Source organism: Amblyomma americanum, chromosome 9 (assembly GCF_052857255.1).
Source record: "Amblyomma americanum isolate KBUSLIRL-KWMA chromosome 9, ASM5285725v1, whole genome shotgun sequence".
Classification (NCBI taxonomy): Eukaryota; Metazoa; Arthropoda; class Arachnida; order Ixodida; family Ixodidae; genus Amblyomma; species Amblyomma americanum.
Genome location: NC_135505.1, coordinates 30,863,262 through 30,878,028, shown reverse-complemented (window position 1 = coordinate 30,878,028; position 14,767 = coordinate 30,863,262). Strand labels below are relative to the sequence as shown.

The following is a 14,767-nucleotide window of genomic DNA, read 5'->3' as shown; positions in this document are numbered from 1 at the left end:
TTAAATTCGTTGAAGCAAATGCTCTCGAGACGCTACCCGCGAATGCAACCAGGGCCTAGAGTCGTGCTTGGAACACTACGCGTTTGTGCCAGGCCAAAGCCACAGACACGCAGCAGATAGAACACGAAACGAACAGTCTCAGAACTCGGCCGCAAAAATTGATTCGCAGGGGTTACTTCGCATGAAACAAAACAGCCTAGAAGACGACGCTAGCTACAGAGGCCTATCAGCGCGCATGCTCGTTATAATAATTGGTGTTTGGGGAAAGGAAATGGCGCAGTATCTGTATCGTATATCGTTGGACACCTGAACCGCTCCGAAAGGGAAGGGATAAAGGAGGGAGTGAAAGAACAAAGTAAGAAATAGGTGCCTTAGGGCTTCGCAATGATTTCGACCACCTGGGTAGCTTTATAGGCCGCTGACATCACACAGCACACGGGCGCCTTTTGCGTTTCGCCTCCATCGAAACGCGACCGCCACGGATTGGTTCGAACCCGGGTACTCCGGATCTGTAGCCGAGCGCGAGCGCACTGAGCCACCGCGGCGGGTACGCTCGAGTGTTCAGGTTTAAAAATTGGAAGGGCGCCCAATTCGGCTATCGATCATTGTCTTTCCTTCGGAGTGCAGGAGGACGAGAAGTGTGGAAGCTTCTTGAGCTAACGCAAAGCTGTTCTTCCCAAGAAATGTTTGATGTCAGACGTGCACTTGTATCAAGCGTGGCGGATTCGGCCTTCATGCGCGACGACTGCATGCTCAAGCTGACATTCACAAAACCGGAAATGCTTGCGAAATTCGTATTCTGGAACACACCGGTATTGCGTGCATATCACGACTCTAACATTTAACAACTTCCGAATGACGGCAGTCGTTAAAAGATTACGTGATGGTTCTGACGGCAGATAACTCAAACCTTCCGATTCTAAGGCAACGTTTTAACATGGCTAAAATATTTTTCGTTAATTTTTCTGATTCAAAATCCGATAAATAGCGAGCCCCTGGTAATCACATATTGTGCCCCGAACTGTAAAAAAAAAAGAGAGAGATGGGGTCATTACTCCTTTTTAAGGCATACAGAAGATGCACAAGAATCGGTTTGATTTAGGGGGGGTTTAACGACCCAAGGCGACTCAGACTGTGAGGGACGCCGTAGTGAAGGGCTCCGGAAATTTCGACCACCTGGGGTTCTTTAACTAACTGAAGGCACAGCGCACGAAGGACGGGACAAGAAAAGCACAGCGGTGACTTGCGACTAACAGGCTTCATTGCTCGCGCGCAATAAATAGGCGAAAAGGAGCACAATCAGCAGAAGAACAGCATCAGTGATGATTGTCAAAAAACACACAACAAGAAAAGCACACAATCGCAACCTATACAAGCGAACTTGACTGTTAAGATAGTCAATTTCTTTTTGTGTTAGCGCGATGGAAGGTCTATCTTAACAGTTAAGTTCGCTTGTGTAGGTTGCGATTGTGTGCTTTTCTTGTGTGTTTTTTGACGATCATCACTGATGCTGTTCTTCTGTTGATTGTGCTCCTTTTCGTCTATTTATTGCGTGCGAGCAATAAAGCCTTTTAGTCGTAAGTCAGCGCTGTGTTTGTCTCTTTCTTGTCCCGTCCTTCGTGCGCTGTGCCTTCAGTTAGTACCATGTACCGACTAGCCCAGACAAACACCTTATTGCGGTTCTTTAACGTGCACTGACATCGCACAGTACGCCGGCCTCTAGAATTTGGCCACCATCAGAATTCGGCCGCCGCGGCCGGGATCCAACCCGCGTCTTTCGGCTCAAGAATCAAATGCAAAACAAGCACACGCAAAACAGACTGCACGTGTTGAACAGCGCATCCGGACAGTTTGTTACCACGCAGAGAAAATGCATGCCACCGTCGGAGTGCCGCAAAATACATATATTACGAGCTTTATGGTGAGCATCTCGAGAGCGGTTTACAAGACCCCTGATCGTTGGTGAAATTGGCCAGACGGGTTATTATTTCAATGCGCGTTTTAGAGAACATTGTTACCTTTTGCGTATAGTTAAAACTGTTACGTAAGACTTCAAAGCGTTCTGTGTCCGTGTGCCAATAAGCTCGGGAAATCTTACAAGGTTATCAGTGTCATCACTTTGCATTAGCCATGCCATCTTCATAACGTGCAGTTCGTGAGCTATGGGCTGCAATCTGTTCGCTGTGTTATTTGTTTTAGTGCATTTCGCTTTTAGTCTTTCTTTTGCCTTAAATGCAGTCTTCCTGAGCGTCCTTAACATTCTAGTCTAAATACCGAGTGAGCACGAAAGAGCAGCAGCTATGCAGACGCGCCAAAACTTTTGCTTTCTAATGCAGATATCACTAGCCTTCGAATCCAGCTGTCTTACACCTGATTTCATCTCACCGATCCCGCCGGATCTGCGACGCATGCGCAGCACATCGTTACCTACAGAGGAGCGTTGTCCAGTTGCGACGCTTTCTACAGCATCACCGACGACAGATCAGCGCTGCCCGGCACTGCCACCCGAGGCGTGTCGGTTCACGTTACCCTCCACTTTGACGCAAGCCCCATCGACGGAAGCATCGCGTCCCCGGAGCACGTTTAACCACGTACTGCACGCCTGGTTCCGCAGTGGGCATCAAAGAGCAGCAGCCATGCAGACGCGCCAAAACTTCTGCTTTCTAATGCAGGTTAGTCCGAATCTTTCCTTGTTCTCTAAGGAGGAGGAGGGGGAAAGGCAGGGAAGTTTACCAGAAGAATAACCAGTTTGTTACCCTGCACGGGGTAAAGAGGTGAGGGGATAAAAAGATGAAGGAGAAAAGAGAGTAGCTGGAAATTGAAGTCACTGTGCAAAGTCACAGCTTTCAGTAAAGTCACAGCCTATCGTGCAGGTCATAAGTCCTCAAAAAGCGGAACAGTGCCTTGGAGGCTTTTACCGCCGACGATCGCCGCGGCCAGTGGCCGAGAATCTTCATTTCTGCCAGTGGGTGTGGTTCTAGACGCTCCAGCGCACTACAGAGCGACTGCCTTTAGGCGCTATAGGCAGGGTAGTCATAAAGAATGTGGGCAATAGCCTCATCACACCCGCAGATGGCACATGCTGGGCTGTCAGCCATATACCTATTAAGGAGTAGTGCTTGTTGAATGCTACACCAAGCCACAGGCGACACAACAAAGTTGCTTATCTCATGGTAGGCCGGATGGAAGCCGAAGCTTCAGATCTGGGTCCCAGGCTTTTAAACGCGAATGCGAGAATTCGCCTGAATTCCACACGATAAGCGTGAGGTCCCGCTACAGTGGTCTAAGCCTGCCCCCTGCTTCGGCTCTCGAGATGTGGATGGGTACGCAATCGTCCTCATGGTGAGCAGTTCACGTGGCCTCGTACGCGCGATGGTTGCCTGCGGTGCCGCTGTGTACTGGCAGCCATTGGTAAACAATATCGTGCCCTTTGTTGATGGCAGTGTGGTGGAGCTCTCGGATTTCAGCGACAAGTTGTTAATGGGACCCATGACGAAGGGCAGATTGTAACGCTTGGAGGTGTGCCTTTGAATCAGTGAAAACAGACCATTGCTGGGGTGTTTATTCGGGTATATGTTCAATGGCGACACGGTTTGATTTTGGTTTTATGGGGGTTTAACGTCCCAAAGCGACTTAGGCAATGAGGGGCGCCGTAGTGAAGGTCTCCGGAAATTTCGACCACCTGGGGTTCTTTACCGTGCACTGATATCGCACAGTACACAGGCCTCTAGAATTACGCCTCCCTCGAAATTCTACCGCCGCGGCTGAATGGCGACACGAATAGCAGTAAGTTCTGCACCAGTCGATGAAGTGCGGTGTGATGTTTTCACTTTCTTAACTATGGTCTTTACGGGGATGACTACAGAGCCCGAGGAACTGGAATTGGTCACTGAGCCATTGGTGTATACGTGCAGTCGGTGTCCGTGTTTCTCATGCAAGTATCCAAGAGTGGTCTGTTTTAATTCTGTCGACGCTAAACCAGCATTCTTTTTGATTCCCGGTATGAAAAGAAGCACACGAGGTTGGTGCAGACTTCATAAAGGAGAAGATGGTCAAGAGGCTGATGTAAATTGGGTTGGCAGGAAGTCGCGATGGGCATCAATAATTTTCGCAAACGATGTACTCGGCCGGTTAGCAGGAAGACTGGGAAGACGGTGTGCGGGAATCCGAGAGAGGTGACGAATATGCGCTCTCAAGGCTTCGATTGTGACATACGCAGTCACTAGACTCTCCTGAGCGATGAGTACCGTAGCGGCTGTAGACGCGGATTTTGGCAGTCCTAGGCACGTCCGCAGTGCTTGAGCTTGAACACTTTGCAGACAGCGTATGTTCGTTTTCCTCAAGTTTCCTAGTGCAGGGATACTGTACCGAAAGAATCCCATGAATGATCCGGTGTACAGCTAGGGCACTGACTGCACTGATAACTCCCCACGACTTCCCTCTGAGAAAGGAGAGAATGTGAACAATCGATGTCAGTCGGCTTTTCTTTATGTACGAGACATGTGGCCTCCATTTTAGATTACGATCGAGGAATACTCCAAGGAAGCGATGGCTTCTTTCGTAGAGTATTGTTGACTCATTTATGCGTACGGGGTAATGGGACATGATTTTGCTCTTGCGTGTAAAAGCAACAAGGGAACATTTTTCAGTGGAAATCTCCAGGCCTTGCAGGCGGGGGTAGGCCGTAAGAATGCTTGCCGCCTTTTGAAGCCTTGCACGAACTTGTGGTCGCATGACTCCTGATGCCCAGATACAAATATCGCCTGTAAAGGCACAAACAATGTAAACCTGCTGCTCTTTCCATGCCCAAATGTTTTGTTTAGCACTGATACTGATTGTCTGCATGTGTTGAAGTTTCTTCTTTTGGGGTGGGGATATTAAGCTAAACCCCGGGCCTCACAAGGATGACCCTAGCGAGAACAATAACGACGTTGTCGCTTTACTGAAAGCACTGACTGGTAAAATGGACAAAAATCATTCAGAAGTCCTGTCCCAGATTAGCGAACTAAACGAAATGCAAATAAATCTCTAGCAGCGAATGAGCAATTTTCATGACCGACTAACGGCTGTGGAAGCTAACATTGCTGTTTCGCATTCCTACTCTGAAAATGATATTGCTCGCACAGTTTCTGACGCTATTCAAACCGAAGAGACTACCCTTAGTAAGCTTTTAGACGAACTGGAAGACAGATCAAGGCGTGAAAACTTGCTGTTCAACGGTTTTCCTGATCAGCAGTCAGAATCACGGGCGGAATCGGGAAAAAAGTTCGCGACTCTATTTTATCATCATTAAACATGCAGCTAGGTGATGAAGCCATTGCCTGAGTGCATAGGTTGGGAAAGTTTCTTCCAAACAAGTGCCATCCGGTGATAGTCAAGTTCTCGAGCTTCAAAATCAAAGCAGCCATTTTTTCCGATAAGTCCAATCTAACATCGTCAGGCATCAGTGTTTGCGAAGACTACTGTCCGGCCACTCGTACATCACGAAAAAATTGATATGATTTTGGTAAAGCCAGCGGTTAGCAGTTCTCAATTCGATTAAACAAGCTGTTCATCAACAAAAATGCTTTATCTACCTCCCCTCAATGGAGAGTGTCCGTGAATGCGAATGTGATAATCGTAATGATACGTCTGCGCATGTCAGCGTTGCCGAACCTGCATCTCCTGAAAAACGACTATCCTTAATCCTAGCAGTCAAATTGTGCTCGTGATTCTGCAAGCGAAATTTCTTTTCTTTTTTCAAACAATCGAAGTCTAATGAACAAACGTGATGGCCTGTGCTCCCTCATTGCCACTTGTAACGCCGATGTTTGCATACTCACTGAGACTTAGCTCAACGCAAACATTTCTAACAACGAACTTTTGAACTTCGGAAAGTCCTTCAACATATATCAATGCTCTTAGATCTGGCGGAGGTGTCCTGATTGCCATTGCAGATCATATTCACAGTTTTGATATTTCTATTGTCTCCTCCTTATAAATGGTGTGCGCATGTATGCGTGTTAACCACCGTGACGTGGTTAACCACAGTGACGCATGCTACCGTCCCCCTACTGCCCCTTCCTCATTTTGCACCGATCTTCATGATGTATTAAAAAATATCGTCGTCAGTTTCCCAAATTCACCTGTATTTTTGCTGGGTGATGTTAATTACCCTAAAATAAGTTGGTCCGCCCCCGTTCCGTTTGCCTCAGACCAGTCATCTGCAACTGCCGCGTTTCTAAACGTGTTCGCTGATTTCAACTCGCAAATCATATATAACGCAACCAGCACAAACCACACCGACTAGTTCCCGTATCCTAGACTTGATTCTGACTACTTCCCCCGATGTAGTTCATTCACTCATTTTTCTACCGGGTATCAGTGACCACAGTATTATTCTATTCTCATTTGCAGAAACCGTGAGTCACTCCGCGCCAGCACCAAAGTTCATAAGAAATTACAAGGAAGCAGAGTTTGCTTCGATAAATACAGAACTCGGAACATTTCTGGATGGATACCTACCATATTTTTTGCACGTACTCTCGAACAAAACTGGTCTTTGTTTAAAAAAACTCATTTCGTTAACAGATAAATACATACCCCAATGTGTCATATCGGGCAGGCCGCAATCCCCGTGGTTCAACATTTCCGGCTACTAAATAAAAAGAAGAGTTTGTTTCGCAAGGCAAAATTTAGCAGTAGGCACGATGGCTGGGTTGCCTATCAGATAGCTAACTCTCTATACAAAAGTGCGAAGAAGCGCACTAGACATTAATTTTTTCAAGAGACCCTCCCTTCTTTGCTGATTACAGACTATAAAAAATTCTGGAACATTATTAGCGGCTTAAAATCCAACATGATAAGTTTAGCCGATGAAAATGGCGTTGTTCTGAAAAATGTTGCGATGCACTTAATGAAGTATTTTGAAATATCTTTTTGCGACTGCAGACTGTTTCCTTGCCTCTTATCGATGACATGAATTTTCTTCCAATGGACACTGTGACTGTTGACTCGGTCGGTGTGCAAAACTTAATTAAGAACCTTAAACTGTATTCGTCCTCGGGCGTAGATTGTATGAATTCGAAGTTTTTGAGGAGTACCGACGTATACTCATCCATAATCCTCTCTAGCCTGTTTACACAATATTTGAATTCTTCAGTGTTACCAAACGATTGGAATGTGGACAAGGTGGTACCGTTATTCAAGTCCGGTGACTCGCTTTCAACCACTGACTATAAACCAGTTTCGTAAGCTAGCGTTCCATGCAAAATCTTCGAACACATAATCTATTCTAACCTGGTGAATTTTCTTGAAAATATCTCATTCTTTACGCCACATCAGCATGGGTTTCGCAAATCGTTTTCATGTGAGAAACAGCTCATATATTTCACTGATGACCTTCTTGCTGCAGTAGACTCTGGATCCTACATCGACTGCATATTTCTAGGTTTCTCCAAAGCGTTTGATCTTGTTAACCATCTATTACTTTGCTTGAAGCTTAGCAGGCTTAACTTTGATCCCAGCATTTTAGCATGGATCGAAAATTTTCTTCTCAACAGAAAACAGTTTGCATATGCCAATATCTCTTTCTCCTTCTCGAGTTTATTCCGGCGTACCCCAGTGTTCTGTGCTGGGACCATTGCTTTTCCTTATCTACATTAATGACTTGCCTTACCACATTAAGTATTCTATTAGATTGTTCGCCGATGACTGCGTAATTTACAGAACGATTTCTTCTATCTCTGACTCCGCTCAACTTCAATCGACATTAACAGCATATCCGACTGGTGTAACACCTGGAACATGCGCCTTAACCCTAATAAGTGCAAAGCAATGCGAATTTGACGGAACCCGCCTTCTGTTTCCACTGACCTTTTTGACTACAAGATCGATGGCCTTTCCCTTGAACACGTAACGTCTTACAAATACCTAGGTGTTTACATAACTAATAATCTGTCCTGGAAATCCCATATAAACTTCATTTGCAGCAATGCCAATCGCATGCTTGGATATTTAAGGGGAAGTTTTACTCTGGCACCATCCTCTTTAAAATTTCTACTCTATAAATCACTCGTACGCTCAAAAGTGAAATATGCATGCTCGGGTTGGGATCCTGGTCTCGAATGTCACTCAAACGTTGGAGTCAGCAAAATCGCTGTGCAAGATTCATACTTCACAACCACTCTCGTTTATCAAGGGTTCAAAATATGGAAGCTACTTTGAACCTTCCACTTCTTTCCTTACAAAGCAAAGTGTCTCGCTTATCTCTCTCACAAAATTTATTATCACAATCGCCATCTTAAAGAAGCGCTTCTCTCTGAACCTGAATACATTTCATCCCCTAGAGACCACCCTCATAAAGTTAGCATCCCCTTTTGTCGCATGAACGCATATTTCCATTCATTTATTTCAAAGACAAGCAATGAATGGAACCACCTGCCCACCTCAATTGCCACAATTACCGACTCTGTTTTGTTCAAAAATTCTCTCGATGAATATGTTTACTTCCACTAATCTGCATTTTACCGCGTTATTGTTGTTGTTCCTATTTTTTTCCCTCGGTATTGCCGCAATTCCTGTGTTATAATTACATACATATAGATATTTTTCATGCATTCCGAAACTCCCCTCGCTAATGACTCCAGGGGCCTTGAAGGTATTGAAATAAATAAATAAATAAATAAATAAATAAATAAATAAATAAATAAATAAATAAATCAGCACACACATGTGTTGTATTCCTTGCAAGTAGATGTATTAATATCGCGCTGCCTCTCAACATAAGCTAGCTCATACGTGTACAGAATACCTTGTTACTTTTCAGCACGAAGAAGTAAAATGAATGGTGTCTGCAATCACTGCCACTAAGCTAATAACACACGAAGCTTAATACTGCTTTTATTACATGACACAAGCCCCCCTCAGCTATGCACCGAAGTCCACAGCGCAAATATATTTCATTTGATTTCATTTCCTTCAAGGCCCCAGGAGTGCGCTATTAGATAAGGGGTGGAAAGTATTTAGGAAAGCATTCTTACGATAGTCTATATATTTTTTACATTTAATAACTGGAATGCGTACGGATTACACCAATATCGCTTGGAAGGCCGTGTTCCCGTCTGCAGCTGTTCGGGGAAAAAAAAAGAATTGTAAAAAGTGACAGAGCATGAGAGGGGACGGGCAGAATGTAGACGATGACTGGTGCTGGGAGATATAAGTGCTTGGGGAAGAATATAAGGTGCGGCGCGCATGGGGCTGTTAAAAATTTAATCAAATAAAGATAGGCTAGAAGTGCGACGACGGACGGATACCGGAAGCCGGATATGAGCCATTCCTGCGATAGCAACGAGAAAACGCCTGCCAACTATCGCAGGTTAGTTAATTGGCGTAAATCAACATATGCGCAGCACGAGCGATGGCTGCGCGTATAGCAGACTCGCCAGAAATAAGCCGTTTGAGCTTCGTTCCTTTCTTCTTTCACTCCCTCCTTTATCCCTTCCCTTACGGCACGGTTCAGGTGTCCCACGATATATGAGACAGATACTGCGCCATTTCCTTTCCCCAAAAACCAATTATATTATTATTCGAATGCCGACGCTTCCGCAGCTGCATGTGGCGGTGGTTGCGTGTGCAGCACAATTTCGAAAACGGCGCAGAAGAGCATGACGCATGGCCAGAGAAAGGAGCGAACGAGACAACAAAGGTGCCACTGTATCTTTTCGTCCGGCACGCTTTGTCTGGTAGCGCTTAAATCACACTCCTCAGTACGAGCAAAAACCAACTCGTCCAGATGTACTTCCTTTCGAGCGAAAATAACGGAGCCCACAGTAGGTCAGCGCGGTTAACTGAGGCGTTTTTCCTCTTAAAACAAAGCTTGTGCAGGGAATAGGCTTATGTGGCTCGGGAACTCACCGTTGATCGCCAAACGCTGCTGCCGGTCTTGGCGGCGCACATGGCTGCGCTTCGAGCGTCGTTTGCACGCGTGGAGTACCTTTCCGATTCTTGTGCAGATGGCGCTTCTTAGAGAGCATTCGCATTCGTCGGCGCAGCGACGGAGCGAGCCAGCAGAGGAGGAAAACTTCGCACTCGATTAGACAATGCGTCATCTATCAAGTGGGCCGTGTCGACGCTCACTTCGGTGTCTTCCGCGGAGCAAGTTTATTCACTGTGCAAAGTGTTACCGCCTAGCTTGGAAGAGAATCCCCCTTGCCTTTTGTCAATGCGGTCCCGTCTTTACAACAATTCGACGCTGAACTCATTTAGGTAAACTCTAAAGCTTTTTCGTACGCGCTGGCGGTACTAGCTGTAGAATATGAAAAAAGCGTGCTTTATTTTTTAACAGCACCTCGCAAGGGATCTGTATACACAGGCCTGGTCTGGTTTGTATTCCACATCCACCAGTGTGTTCCCCGGTATGAATTATTGTTGAACCGCATAACTTGTGAGCAACGCCATGCTACCATATCCGGGTATGCTTAAGCAGAAAAACATTCGGAACTTCAAGCGACCTGCAATCCCCGTTTCAGAAACACTCCACAGTACTATTATACACCTGATGACAATTCCGCGAAAGCGGTCGCATTTACCTTCGATTATTGCTTTCATGTTTTTACTCGACTAGGTGCTTTCACTCAAAGCCCAGGCTTGAAACACGTGACAGAATTTTAACGCGACAGCGTTAAGGCTCCGGTTCAGCGGAAGACTCGGCGTCGTCCCGCCGGCGTCGACTCGAGAAACGCACTCACCCCTGACGTCATGCTTGGATGTCTGGAATGGAATTGACTGAAAAAAGGACTAGAGATGCGAATTCAAGGTCGGCTTTGGTCTCAAACAACCTGACTTTAAAAAGTAACTGATTTTACTTCCAGAAACTCTTCAGCAATTTCATTTGCAATTTGAACCCACGATCATTGTGTCGCTAGCGAGACACGCTACCTAGCTGCACTACACTTTCAAGTTAGCAGAAAGGTCAACAGGCCACGTAAGCAAGTTGACTTGGCCGGGGTACAATGAGGTGGGGGTGATGTGTGTGTGGGATGCAAGGGTGTTTGAACGGGCTAGCTGGTAATTCATATTTGTAAAAGAACCCTCAGTCACCTTTCTGTCGCGTGCAAGCCCAGCGGCTGGTCCCCATGTTTTCCCGCCCACCTTTCTTATATACCTGGTGTCCAAGCTAAAAGTAACCAAGCTCTTAAAAAACACGGACTGTCCTAGCTTCGTGAGCCCAACTGAGGGTTGTTTAGAGTCACGTGACCTAGTTTGCTGCATTGTTTAGTTTTTGAATGTTAAATATTTAGTTAAGTCTAATGAGCGAAATTTTAATTCTTGAATGAAGGAACAAAGTTTCAATGTAAAAGTTATAGATCGTCTCAAAAAACCGCTAGCAGCGCTGTTTCCATCAAGGTACAATTTGCGTAGCTTTACTTATTGGCCTTAAATGCAATCTATCACGTGACCAGCTGCTGGGTCACATCTCTGCCCTAATGTGCACGTAAAGGGTTTTATGGGTTTATGGGGGTTTCACGTCCCAAAGCAACTCAGGCTATGAGGGACGCCGTAGTGAAGGACTCCGGATATTCCGACCACCTGGGGTTCTTTAACCTGCACAGCACACGGGCCTCTAGAATTTCGCATCCATCGAAATTCGACCGCTGCGGCCGGGATCGAACCCGCGTCAATCGGGCCAGCAGCCGAGCGTCATAACCACTCAGCCACCGCGGCGGATGTGCACGTGCACGTTAAGGCTCATCGGGGAGAGCACTTCAATAAAAATGGTTTTTGTTCTCTAATACGCGTCTTGGGATGTTTAAATGGCACCATTGTAACGTAGACGCTTTTTTTATTGTGGAAACTATGGTTTAAGGCTGAAAAAAAAAAACTACTTTACGTTAACGGTATGTTGGTGCAAACGTGGCAGTCAACTGTTTTTCAAAGTGATCTACAATTTTTCCATTGACATTTGGTTCCTCGGTAAAAATTAAAAAGTTAGCTAATTAGGCATAACTAGAAAGTTAACTTTGAGGAACGAAAAAAAATGCTACCGACTAGGTCAGTGTCACAATGTCAGTGCACGTTAAAGAACCCCAGGTGGTCGAAATTTCCGGAGCCCTTCACTACGGCGTTTCTCATAGCCTGAGTCGCTTTGGGGCGTTAAACCCCCCTAAACCATAAACAGACTAGGTAACGCGACTCTAAACAACCCTCAGTTGGTCTCACGCGGATAGGACATTCCGTGTTTTTTTAAAAACTTGGTTACTTTTAGCCGGGACACATGGTATATTGTGTCGCTCTGCAATAAAAGGACTAGTTGAAGTCAGCGCTCTGTCATCCTAGCTTTCTCAGTCCTTGTCTTAAGGCGCGCTGTTTTTTTACAAGTTTGTGTGGGGCTGGCTTATTTAAAATTTAGTAATATTGAAATTGGTTGGGTGAACTAGAGATGTGCTGAGTAGTGTGATGCGACCTAGAGCAAAATTATGTTTATAAAATTCAGTGTGGAAGAATTCAAAGACAAAAATGGGGAAACTGTGCTGTGATGACTGCGTTGAATACGTAAATGAGAACAAAAGAACAGTGAATGTACATGAAGAGAAACCGCTGAAGGGAGCGATTAACGATATCCTGTCATACACTTAAAGGCGGAGCTTAAGTGTCCTCCCAATTTATTTCTCTCCAGGGTGAGGTGGAAGAAGGTGGGTCCAGTGTGGCGGTGGCTGTGCGGCCAGCCTCCTAGCTAAAGGTTGAGGATGGATGGGGAGGTGGCTGAAAGGTGGAGGGTGTTGGCTCCTGAAGGCAGCTGGCTTTCCCACTGTCTTTGAATCTGAATTCAATTTCGCCTTTGCTCTTTCGTTCTGTTCCTGCTGCGTGGACTTCTAGTGGGTGGAGGCCTTGTGGAGGGAAGATGTAGGAGTGTTCCTGTGCATGCTCCAGGAAGCATATACAGGAATACTCGATCTAGGTGGTTAGGAGCGGGTGGCGCTCCTTGGGGGCTATTTTTTTGTGACCGGGCGGTCACCTTGCACGAGCCGGAGGGGGGGTCGTTGGCAGAGGGGAGGTGGCTAGTTGGTTCATTCTCAAAATTCTTTTTTTGCGCGCACGAAGACGACACAGTAAAGACAAGGAAGACAGGATGGAGCGCAAACTTGCAACTGTTTTATTCAGGAAAGAACATGACGTTTATATCCCCTCCCAAAATAAAGGAAGGGATAATCATATATATGCCACGTGCAAGCCAAAAACCCAGAAAAAGCACAAAGGAACGGCACAGGTGACACATATCTCTTATCTTATTTATCTAAAATTTTAAAACAAAGATTTGCCTTTCCAGATAAATATGAGATGAGTCACCTTTGCCCTTAAATAAATAATTGGTTTTTGGTGGAAAGGAAATGGCGCAGTATCTGTCTCATATATCGTTGGACACCTGAACCGCGCCGTAAGGGAAGGGATAAAGGAGGGAGTGAAAGAAGAGAGGAACAAATAGGTCCGTAGTGGAGGGCTCCGGAATAATTTCGACCACCTGGGGATCTTTAACGTGCACTGACATCGCACAGCACACGGGCGCTTTAGCGTTTTTCCTCCATAAAAACGCAGCCGCCGCGGTCGGGTTCGAACCCGGGAGCTCTGGATCAGTAGTCGAGCGCCCTAACCACTGAGCCACCGCGGCGGGGCGCCTTCCTTAGTGCTTTTTCCGGGTTTTTGGCTTGCATATGGCTTCTATGATTATCCCTTGCTTTTTTGTTTGTAGGGGGGTGTATAAATGTCACGTTCTTCTAAATAAAATCTTGAAAGCTAATTTATCTAATTCATGTTTGGGTAAATATTTTTGCTAGGCAGTCTACTATTGGTATTTAGAATGGTTTTGGAGGAAGCCGAGTTATATTAAGATATAGTTAAGGAAAGTGTTATTAGAAACTACTTTTGTTCGTAAGTTTAGACAAAGCATCTTTTCCTGGGAATTACTTGAATCCTGTTTGTATACTTTAAGAATTGCTTGAAAACATGAGAATTGATGTCTTCTTCGCACTGATTTTTTTGAGATCTCGCTTTGGAAACATAGTTTGAGAATTTTGGGAGTGAAATGGCTGTTCAGATTTTTCTCAGTGTCGTGTTTTTTTGGTGTGTTGTATATTTCGGCACATTAATCCCCGGTGTCAGAATTCTACCTCAAAAAAGTGAAGAAGCAGACAGCCCCTTTGACCACTGATAAGACAGTGATGATCTCTTTTCTGTGAGAATAGATGACTGCCAACCAATTTACAGAAAGAAAGCGACTAATATCATGAAAGGCAAAATGACCTTGTACGTTGATGCAGTTAACAGTGTTTTAAATAAGTTGGCCACTTACTTTGTCGACAAACAAGTAGAGGAAGTTCTCGCGCACGTGTAGCCCCATTTTTTCTCAAAAATTTCTTGTTTATTTTCTACCTGTAAATATAATGCTTTCCTTTTTTACATTGACATTGCAAACGCAGTTCCAGAAAAGGACTCCAATTGAGTCAAGGATATAGCAGTTTTTTTTTAGTTTGTAATAAGCACCTGTTTGCCCAAATGATCAACACACAGGATTGAAGGAGCTACACGAGAGCATCTAACAAATCAACGATGCTGTTGCTTATCAGGAGTTTGCATAATGCTATTTAACATTCAATAATCGGCATATTCTAGCAAGCAGTTTCGGGGAGGAATATTCTGCTTTAACTATAGCCTGTGTCCCTACTTACCTACTGCAGCAGCTCAGTGCCTTTCGCCACTGAGCCCAAGGTCACGAGATCGAATCCCAGCTGGC

At 45.3% G+C, this 14,767-nt stretch overlaps 1 protein-coding gene across 5 annotated transcripts in view; it reads right to left on the bottom strand.

Moving 5' to 3' along the window:
* Window positions 1–10,045, bottom strand: part of LOC144105518 (neprilysin-2-like) — a 69,370-nt gene extending 59,325 nt beyond the window's left edge. For 3 of the 5 annotated variants that reach the window (XM_077638638.1, XM_077638641.1, XM_077638640.1), the window contains exon 1: window positions 9,895–10,045. In XM_077638638.1, coding sequence (XP_077494764.1) covers window positions 9,895–9,936 — 42 coding nt within the window. In that variant the 5' untranslated portion in view covers window positions 9,937–10,045. The remainder of the gene's footprint in view (window positions 1–9,894) is intronic. The other 2 variants (XM_077638642.1, XM_077638639.1) reach the window with 2 other exon arrangements.
* Between the last annotated feature and the right edge of the window lie 4,722 nt (window positions 10,046–14,767).